The 10,759-nt window shown below is 32.7% G+C and overlaps 1 protein-coding gene across 1 annotated transcript; it reads left to right on the forward strand.

Moving 5' to 3' along the window:
* Positions 1-362: 362 nt before the first annotated feature.
* On the forward strand, positions 363-1,741 carry LOC124943627 (gibberellin 20 oxidase 2-like). Its single transcript, XM_047484108.1, has 3 exons — positions 363-805; positions 908-1,229; positions 1,436-1,741. Exons 1-3 carry the CDS (start codon positions 363-365, stop codon positions 1,739-1,741), a joined length of 1,071 nt encoding a protein of 356 aa, XP_047340064.1.
* The last annotated feature ends 9,018 nt before the right edge of the window (positions 1,742-10,759 follow it).

Genomic DNA, 10,759 nt, shown 5'->3' on the forward strand with positions numbered 1-10,759 from the left:
TAATTTGGAAAAGCACAATTTTATTTTGTTAAAATTCACACAAAAATTTATTTGGAAAAAAGATGATGATCAATTTTTTTTATAAATGATTTGAAGTACCCATAAGTTGCAATAATACATTAAAATGTCCCAAATTAAAATTGATGATATATCATGAAATGATATTGTTATATAAGAGATCACTTCCAAATTCTATTTCTTTTGTCAAACTTTTGATCAATATTTCTACTTATTTTTTTATCACTTTTAAGTAAAATATTTACCCATAGTGCATTAGAAAGGATTCAAATGTTAGAACTATTTGATAAGGGTTTTAACATGTGAACTCAACTTTGTCATTCTTACTTAGTCCTACAACCACCATGACGATCGGAGTCAATTCTGACGATGAGAAACCTAGCAATGATCTACCACAGCTCTTGGATCTTCCTTTGATTGACATGAAGGAATTTCTTTCTCAAGATTCAACTTCTGTTTTCAATGTAACACGTCTCGTTGATGAGGCATGTCGGAAACATGGCTTTTTTTTGGTGGTAAACCATGGAATTGATCCCGATCTCATAAGGGAAGTCCATGAGGGAACTGACCTCTTCTTTGGGATGTCAATGTCAGAGAAGCTGAGAACGAAAAGAGAACCTGACACAATGTTCGGTTATGATACTAGTTTGAAGGGCCAGCTTGCCTCTAATTTACGGTGGTTAGAAACACTGACATTTCCATTCATCTCGAATGAAAACAAATCATCGGACATGCAAGTCGAGGATTACTTCTTAAGAACAACAGGAGAAGAGTACCGACATTTCGGGTATCCAAATATTCATGCATGCATCAAATTTTACTAACATTTTTTTTTTTACAACTCTCACCATAGGTTGTTTCTTCTTTGTTTTCTTATGAAATTATATAGTGCCTTGATGCAAAAGTATTGTGAAGCCATGAATGCACTCTCGCTTGACATCATGGAGCTCTTGAGCGTGAGCCTCGGGATCAACAAAAACTATTTTAGAGAATTCTTCAAAGAAAACGATTCCATAATGAGGTTAAACTACTACCCACCGTGTCAAAATCCTCATCAGAAGCTAGGTATCGCCCCTCATTGCGACCCGAATTCCCTTACCATCCTCCATCAAGACGATACTGGAGGCCTTCAAGTGTTGATAGACGAGAAATGGCTAACCATTCAACCAAACCGAGATGCTTTTGTCATCAACATTGGAGACACATTTATGGTATACATATTTTTTTTTTGTTAAAGTATCTCCTTCTTTGAGCTTAGGTCGAAGGTTTGATCACTACTTGGCGTGTTTCACGGTTTCAAAACAAATTGAAAGAATAAACTATTTTATTAATACATATATTTGTGAAGATCGCACACTTATGGTTATGGTAAAGAACGAAACTTTTAACATGTTCATTTGTTTGGTTTTTAATCTAGGCATTGTCGAATGGGATTTACAAGAGTTGTGTGCATAGAGCAGCTGTGAATAGTACAACTTCGAGGAAGTCGGTGACATTCTTCCTCAATCCTAACAAGGAAAGAATCATTGTCCCACCAAGTGATTTAGTGAACATGGAGAATCCAAGGTTGTACCCGGATTTTACATGGTCGAAATTTCTCGACTTCACTCAGAAGAACTACCGGATCCACATGAAAATGCTCGATGCCTTCTCAAATTTGCTTGGAGAAAATAGTGTTGATGCCTTCAAAGTAGAAGATGAAAATAAGGAAGATGCAAATTAGTTCTGCTTGTACTAAAACTTTACATGTCCCCTCCTCTTGTTGCATTTATCAATAAATAAAACATTTTAATTTGGAATAAAAAGTGTGAGGAGACAATAGACCAAAACAAAATTCTCCATTATTGTATACTTGCCAAAATGTGTTCATGATCTTTGGCTTATTTAGAAGTTTTTTTTTGATAAATTTTTTTCTTTTTATTGATAAAATAGGTTATTTGGATTTTTAATTTGTTAAACTAGATTTTTTTATTTAAAATTTAAATTTTATAAAAATAAAATAAAGAGTTGTAATATATCGGTTAATAAATTGAATAATTGGATGGTCGAAAAAGAATATGATTGTAAATTTTTAATATTGATTTTAAATAAACTTAAAATCAAACCAGCTCTAAGAACTCGATTAAGGAAATAATTTTTTGAGTTTTTCTCTAAAGTATTGTTTGATAAAAAAAAATATCAAAACATTCTTATTTTTTTCTCTTTTCCTTTTTTGGATTAATAAAGGATAATTTGATATTTTAATAGATAAAAAAGTGATAGTTAAGTTATATGTAAAAATCTTTAAAAAAAACTAAAATCCAAAAATAAACAAACTTTAAGATTTATCAATTATATTATATTTTTTTGGAAAATATATTATATTATATTATATTATATTATATTATATTATATTATATTATAAGTGTATATGATTGTGTTTGATTATATAAAAAGTGTGTATATGTATGTTTGTGTTCGATGATAATTAGGATGTGTGTAGTTTTTAATTATAAGATGTGTAGGGATTGTGTATAATTTTAAAATTAGATGAATGTGTGTTAATGTTTTAAGGATATGCAATGAGTTAAATTAATGTTGTTCAAGTTAAGAAAGTGAAAAAACAAACAAAGAAGTCCAATACTAAGAGATATGTTAAATATCTTCGGTATATAAGAGGAATGCCGAAAGATATACCCATATCTCTCGGTATTGAAATCTTCCAAACACTTAGATATGAGGGGAAATACCGAGAGAATTTGGTATATCTTTATGCATTCTCTTTAAATACCGAAAGATATTTAACACATCTCTCGGTATTGGACTTCTTTTTTTATTAATCTAAATGGTATTTCACTTTCTATTAGCTTGTCTAAACTCCTAAGTTAATCAAGTGTGTGTTATTTTTTAAGTATATAGGGATTGTGATTAATTTTATAAGTGTATATGATTGTGTTTGATTATATACAGAAAGTGTATATGTATGTTTATGTTTGATGATAATTAGGATATGTGTAGAGTTTGATTATGAGGATGTGTTGGGATTGTGTATAATTTTAAAATTAGATGTGTTTAATGTCTTAAGAATATGAATTATTAAAAAATCTAAGAATACTGAGAGATATGGAATAATCTCTCGATAATAGTCATCATTACCGAAACATTTGTGTATATCTCTCGGTAACAAATAAGGTCAAAACCAAGAAAGGTCCACATATCTCTCCATATTTTCCTTTTTAAAACAGTCAAATACTAAGAGATTTGTGTATATCTCTTAGTAACAAATTAAGGTCAATACCGAAAGATGTATTAAATTGTTTCGGTTTAGCTTATTGTGTTCTCGTACAGATCGATTATCTTCCAATCCTCTACTATAACAATGAATTTATGTTAGATGTGTACGTAATTATGAAAAGTTCACTTGATTTTGTGTTTATTGAACTGGAAACCCTCGATTACACATGGTAGAAGATGAACAACCCTAATTTGATCATAACTGGATAATCTCAAGTTCTAATTTCTATAGTTTTAAATGTTGATACATAATTTCTGTTGATGTGTACGTAATTATAAAAAGTTCAATTGATTCTTCTAGTTTCTAATCTAGAACTACAAGTTATCTTTATGCATCTTAACTAATTTAGACAGTTTCTCAAGGGATTTGTACACATGGTAGATGATGAACCGCCCTAATTTGATTACAACTAGATAATCTTAAGTTCTATTTACTATGTGCTCCTTCTGGTAATAGATTTAAATGTTGATACATAAGGAGGTCAATTATATGCAAGTGTATTTCAAAATAGAACTAGAATGATTGAAGTAAATGCAAACCTAATCGTTTTCAATTTTACCAAAAGAAGCTTAATTATGATCAATTCCTTATATATATGAAGCAAGAGAATTACTGAATTACACGAGAATGAAAGCCAGATTTAGTGTGTTTATCTTGATTAATTAATGTATTATACTAGATTAATTAGGGTATATATATGGAGAACCGATCCACATTTTAAGATATATATATATATATATATATATATATATATATATATAAAGAACGGGAAAATGTATGTCTAATTTGTATTTAGATCATGTTAAGTAAATACTAATGCGGGTTGTTTGTCATCTTGTTAGAAAGATGGAAGTACCCGATAAAACTTGAATGAGTTTATGTGGAGATCATCCAAAATATAAGAAAGGGGTTGACAAATTCCTTGAGTTTGCAGTGAGTAGTACAAGACAAAAAGAGAAATGTCCTTGCATGAAATTCTTGAAAACGACTTTTAATGAAATAATCGATGTGAAGACTCACCTCATAATTTATGGAATAAATCTTAATTATTAATTTTGGTATTTTCATGGAGAAAAGAGACTTACTACTAGTGTGGTTTATGATGATGATAATGATGATGATGATGATGTTGGTGATTTGGATGATGATGATGATGATGATGATGATGATGATGATGATGATGATGATGATGATGATGATGATGATGATGATGATGATGTCGGTGACTTGAATAATGATGATGATGGTCAATCGGATGATGGAATGCTAGAATTCAACGATACTAGAACGGAGTTTAATAATACAGTCAATAAAGAGGTCAATGAAGAACATTATATACAAGTTTTTATACACGATATGTTCTCCAATGTTAATGATGGCCCGAACAACCATGAACTAGTCGAAAATACGCAGAGATTCTATAAATTGCTTGATGATTCTAAATAGTCTTTGTATGAAGGTGCTCGAATAACGAAATCATCAGCACTACTGAAACTTCATCAAATAAAGAATGTCGGTCAATGGACAAACGCTTCGTTCGATATGTTATTACGTCTACTTAAGGAGGAAATATTACTAATAGACCCTCATTTTTCAAACTCATACTACGAATGTAAGAAGTTCATTACCAATATCGGTCTTAAGTATGAGAAGATAAATGCATGTAATAACAATTTTATGTTATTTTGGAATAACAACAAGAGTTTAAATTCTTCTAGAGTTTGTGGCCTTTCTAGATAGAAAGTCGACCAAACAAGTGGGGTAGTTCGAGAGAAGCAAATTGGGAAATTAATGCCCACTAAGGTGTTAAGATATTTTCCTTTAATGCCAAGATTGTAATGACTATACATGTGCTATAAAACTGCTCCAATGATGAGATGACATAAGGAAGGAAGAGTTGAGAGTGATATGTTGAAACATCCAGCCAATTCATTAACCTAGAAAACGTTTGATGACAGGTATAAAGACTTTGCGTCGGACTTCCGAAGCGTGAGATTGAGTTTATCAAGCGATGAGTTCTAACCCTTTGCAAATGGGAAAAATCATACAATGTATGGTCGTCTATTCTCATTCTTTATAATGTGTCACCCACTACTTGCATGTATTTCAGAAATTTCATTCTATTTATGTTAATTCCAGACCCAAAGAGTCCAGAAAATGTAATTACATATTTCTCTAGCCATTGATCAAAGAGTTGACTAAATTGTGGCATAGTGGTGTGAGAGCATTTGATGCACACACCTCGCAATACTTTAACATTCGAGCAGCGTTGTTATGGACCATTAACGACTTTCCAGCGTACGCAAATTTGTCCAGGTGGAGTACAAAAGGGAAACTCGTTTTTCCTTTTTGTAAATAGACACTATATCTCTTCGATTAAGTAATTGTCAGTAATAATGTTACATGGGCCACATGCGCTTCCTTCCACCAAACCACAAATACAAAAGGGATAAAGAGTCATTTGATGGTCGAATAAATTATAGAGATCCCTCGAAACTATTAACAGGGAAAGAAATTTATGAGCAAGCATGAGACCTAGAGGATACATTTCTAACTACGGATCGGAGGAAGAAAACCAAGATATTTCATGAAAAACGTGGAGACAATTGGGACAAACTTAACATTTTCTTCTGTTTGCCTTATTAGAGTTCACTATTATTGAGACATAATTTAGATTTCATGCATTTTGAGATAAATATTTTTGATAGCGTATTGAGAACAATGATGGATGTGAAAGAGAAGACCAAGGATTGTCCTAAAGTCTGTAAAGATTTACAACTCTTGGACATAAAATACTAGTTACATCCTGTAAATATCAGAGGAGTGGTTCGTTATCCAAAAGCGCCTTTTACTTTGTCCTCTGATCAAACAATGTCTTTGTAAATTCTTGAAGGATCTTAAATTGTCGGATGATTTTTGCTCAAATATTGGAGGTTGTGTAAATTTGGAAGAGAAGAATATTACGGGATTAAAGAGTCATGATTGTCACATTTTATTGGAATATCTTATTCCTTTAGCAACCCGTGGATTACTTCTAGATCATGTGTATGATGTTATAGTAATTTTGTCGTGGTTCTTTCATTTGTTGTGCTCCAAAGAGTTGATTGTAGGGGACCTCGAATAATTGTACTTGGATATTATAACAATACTTTGCAAATTCGAAATTATTTCCCACCATCAATCTTCGACATCATGATGCATCTCCTGGTTCACTTGTCATTTGAGGCTTTGTTTGGGGGGTTGTCCAGTATTGTAAGCATAAAAATTTGACTTATCCTAATTGCAAAATAATATTATTATGTTTAATACTATTAAAATAGTATTTTGGATTTTTATATTCAAAATAACTTCAAAGAAGGAATTAAAACATAATTAAGGATAAATTATTGTCATAGTTAAACCTTAAAAAAGGAAACTTTCCGAAATTCTCAAAAATAATTTGAGGATAAAATATTTGTATATATTTTACCAAAGTTAGACCAAGGAAGGGGTTAAAAATATTTAATTATAATTTAATAATGATTTATGTTTAAATCGATGGTTTAAAGTAACTAAATAAAATACCCCAAAATTCCCAAAAATTTCAAAAAAAAATATATATCATAATTGTTATTATGATTCTAGAAATATTTTTCGTGAAATTTTTGGCGAAAAAATGGATTTAAAAGGAATTAAATTCGAATTTTAATAACCTTTTAAATAAAAATATAATTGCATAATCCTGTGTAGCTGATTTTATGTTTAAAACTTTGCAGCAGGATCCTGGACCATCAGATGAGCGCCCAGATCTCATCCGACAGCCCAGAGCGCGCCAGACACCCAATTGTAGCGGAACCACGCGTGTGCGCCCGCACCGGATGAACTAATAGGATGGACTAACCCCGTTTGTCAAGTCGCTGACCGCGGACGGAACGCAAACGGCGTTAGGCGAAACGACGTCGTTCCAGTCGTCTCCTTCGTTGGGACGCAGGGGTCACTGGAATCGCGACATCGTCGGCGCGTTTCTTCCAGAAGCTCTAGCTTCGTCCACAGGCGATCAAATCCATTGATTTTTTCGCCCACGTGATCCCCTCGACAGCGCCTACGTTTCCCCCTTATCTAGAAGACTTATCTTCTCCGGGATAAGACTACCACAAATTAGGGATAAGAACGCCAACAATCAAATATAAGTCAAATTGGCTTTCTACAACTGACCTTTGGGCACTATAAATACCCCATACCCTCCTAATACCAAACCATCAAACAATAACCACAAATTACACCTCAATTCGCCCCAATCGAAAACCTACAATTTCCGAAGAATAATAGTTTTTTTCAAAACTTTCTCTAGTGATCCAAACTTCGATCTAGGTTTCTGCATCGCTTCCAACACTTCCCATGAATGTTTTCCAGTTGTTAGTATGATTCCAGAAACCTTGAACTTTGATTTGTAATTGAAAATTTTGAATTTCTTCAAATTTTATTGTTTGATCAATTTGATCGTGTTCTTATTATTGATTGTGTACTTTCTTTATTAAGAATCATTATATGAATCATGTATGAGCTTTCTAGCTAGAAAGAATCGATCAATTCAACCTGGAACACAATTTTGGAAAATTTGGTTTGAAAACTGATTTTTTGAAATGTTCATGTTCTTGGTTTAAATCTGGATTTGTGGGTCCAAATATTTGTTATACATGTTTGTAAAAATGTTTGAATGATTTCTATGTAACTGTAATCATGTTTTGATCAAGTTTGATCAAACTGAAATTTTAAAAAAAAAAATTTAAAAATTGGATTTTTGAAAATTCGTGTTCTTGCTTCTAAGTTGGATTTGTTGATTCAATTAGTAGTTATACATGTTTGTTAATATGTAGGGATGAATCCTAAGTGACTATTTTACCCTTTTGATCATGTTTGATCAAATTTGGTTTTTAAAAAAAGTTGGATTTTGATTCAATCTTCATAAACCATTTTAATGATGCAATGATGTTCTTGTTTTGTTATGGATTAACTATATTCATCATTTCAAAGCTAATGGAATAAAAATCAGGCCTTGAAATGGATCCCAAAATTTGACCTAGAAATTGTGTTTTGAAATTGATCCTCTTAAGATCTTTAAAATAGGGATTTATGTTAGGGCTTTTGTTTTTCATGATTATATGAACCTACTGTAACTTACGGATTGTGATTTGGAAATCCCAATGAAAAGTTATGGCCTTCTGATTTCAGACCAAAATAAGAACACCCAGTCCTAAAAATTTTCTTTAGGACCGAGAAAACTGACCCAGGACCGCTAATTTTCCCCATGACCGTGGAGTAGGACCGGAAGACTTCATTAGGATCGTAGAGCTAGGACTGACAGAATTGACCTAGGACCGGTGAAACTAACTTAGACACTTAACCTATGACCGGTAAAACCTAACCTTAAGATCAGGCCTAACCTTAACCTAGGACCGAGAGCCTTTAGCCTAGGACCGATACTTAGGACCGAGCCTCTCTTAGCCTAGGACCGGAAAACTAAACCCTAGCTCTAACACAAGGATCGAAATTCCCAATCTTAGGACCTAGCCTCATTTTAGCCTAGGACCAACAAAACTAACCCTAGCCCTAGCCTAGGACCAATGACTAAGCCTAACCTCATCTTAGCCTAGGATCAACAAAACCAAACCCTAGACCTAGCCTAGGACCAACGACTAATCCTAGCCTCGTCTTAGCCTAGGATCAACAAAACCAAGTCCTAGCCTAGTATTGAACCACCCTAGTATTTACCAAGCCCGACCGAGCCTACATCGGCCAAAACGAACCCAGACCCGTGCCTCTTGTCTTAAGGCGTGTTTGGTTTCACTTTTTAAAACCCAAAGTTATTTTCGTAATTTTGGGACTCCAAAACCCATTTTCAAATAATCTCGAAAGGTCTGAAAACGACATTTTTCACATTTTCGGGATATCGCCTAGACCAATGTTTTGGATAAAGGCTCGTTTGGAATTTATTCTGACATTCTCCTATAATATTTTCAGGTTTTGTTAAATCTAAACATCAACGCAACAGGTACACACTTCCTTTAAATAATTTTATACAATTATTTAAAGCATATCCTCATTTAGGACCCTTGAACTACTAATTAAAGATAAGTAATGTGATAATTAGATTTATAGAAGCCAGACTTTGTTTATTTTAGAAGGATTTTGAAAACCGTCCTTAGGCGGGCGTAGAGGACAGCGCGAAAGCCTTTCCCAGCGTAAATAGACAACAACCACCTTTTTCAGAAACTCTGGTATAAATACGTTTGTACACATATCATTTTACTGATTTTCATAAAATCTCTTGACGACTCTGATTTTCAAATAAATAATCTTTAAATTAATTATGTTTAATTAATTTAAACCGAGTTCTGGTTAAATTGTTATTTAGCCTCCTAGATTATTAATGTTTGAACAAAGGATTAATTATTTTTACATAATTAATTTTTTACCGCTCCAGGTATTTTCAAAATATTTTAAAAACTAAATGTTTCATTTTAAAAGATGATTGGCACGCAAACCAAGGTTGAAATCATCGAATCTCGAGTTGCCTCGTGGTAGTCCTTCCATATTGCCACGTGTCTCACAAACACGTTCTAAGCTATGGAACGGGATATAGACCGGGGGGTCAGTTGTTACAACTATCAATGGATGTATCCGATAAAACATTACACGGGTACAATAAAAAGATATTTGAGGAAAAAAATTACCACGGAGCCTCAATAAGAGAGTTATCTTGTACATTAAAGTATTAGTTTATATGCCAGGTATTTAGAGGAGGAAGACCAAGAACGCGCACAAAATTCACAAAGTTCAATCTCGGGCCTTTCAATATTTTCATCGTTGGAATAACTATCCAACGGAAAAATATACAACTTGGATTATTGCGATCAAAAGAGGTCACATTCATACATTTTAAAAAATTGTCCTGAAGAAAAAAAGTTTAAATGTAAGATTTAATATTTATTTGTTAGTACGTCTTATAAATTAGCATTAAAGAGTATGTTATTTAATATTCAACACATGTGCAACAAGTATATGCAAGATTTCGATAACAATAAATCCCATGAAGAAACGTATGCCACCTATTTTAAGCATAGAGTGAGTAGATTCATAACCATATGTAATAAATTTATTTTGATCTTACAATTTACGAATGAATTTTTGGAATGTATATATAGGTCGCACAATTAGTAGAAGATAACGATATATCAAAAGACCTTAAGATCTTAGGCTCGGGTCCAACTATGTACTCATGTATGTATGCTTAATGTAAAATAAACGGATACAAATTCTATACAGAAAAACATGATGAAGGTTTGACCACTCAAAACAACGTAGTGGTTGTTGAAGGGTACAACGAGTCAAATACTATGTCATATTACGGAGTTTTAACGGACATAATCCTAGTATAATACTTTTCTCACAAACGAGTTGTCATTTTCAAGTGTAAGTGGTTTGATG

This window comes from Impatiens glandulifera, chromosome 6, assembly GCF_907164915.1.
Source record: "Impatiens glandulifera chromosome 6, dImpGla2.1, whole genome shotgun sequence".
Taxonomy (NCBI): domain Eukaryota; kingdom Viridiplantae; phylum Streptophyta; class Magnoliopsida; order Ericales; family Balsaminaceae; genus Impatiens; species Impatiens glandulifera.

Coding starts and splice junctions, on each gene's coding strand:
- LOC124943627 (XM_047484108.1), top strand. CDS start 363: ATGACGATCGGAGTCAATTCTGACGATGAGAAACCTAGCAATGATCTA. Junction 806..907: donor GAAGAGTACCGACATTTCGG/GTATCCAAATAT, acceptor GAAATTATATAG/TGCCTTGATGCAAAAGTATT. Junction 1,230..1,435: donor ACATTGGAGACACATTTATG/GTATACATATTT, acceptor TTTTTAATCTAG/GCATTGTCGAATGGGATTTA.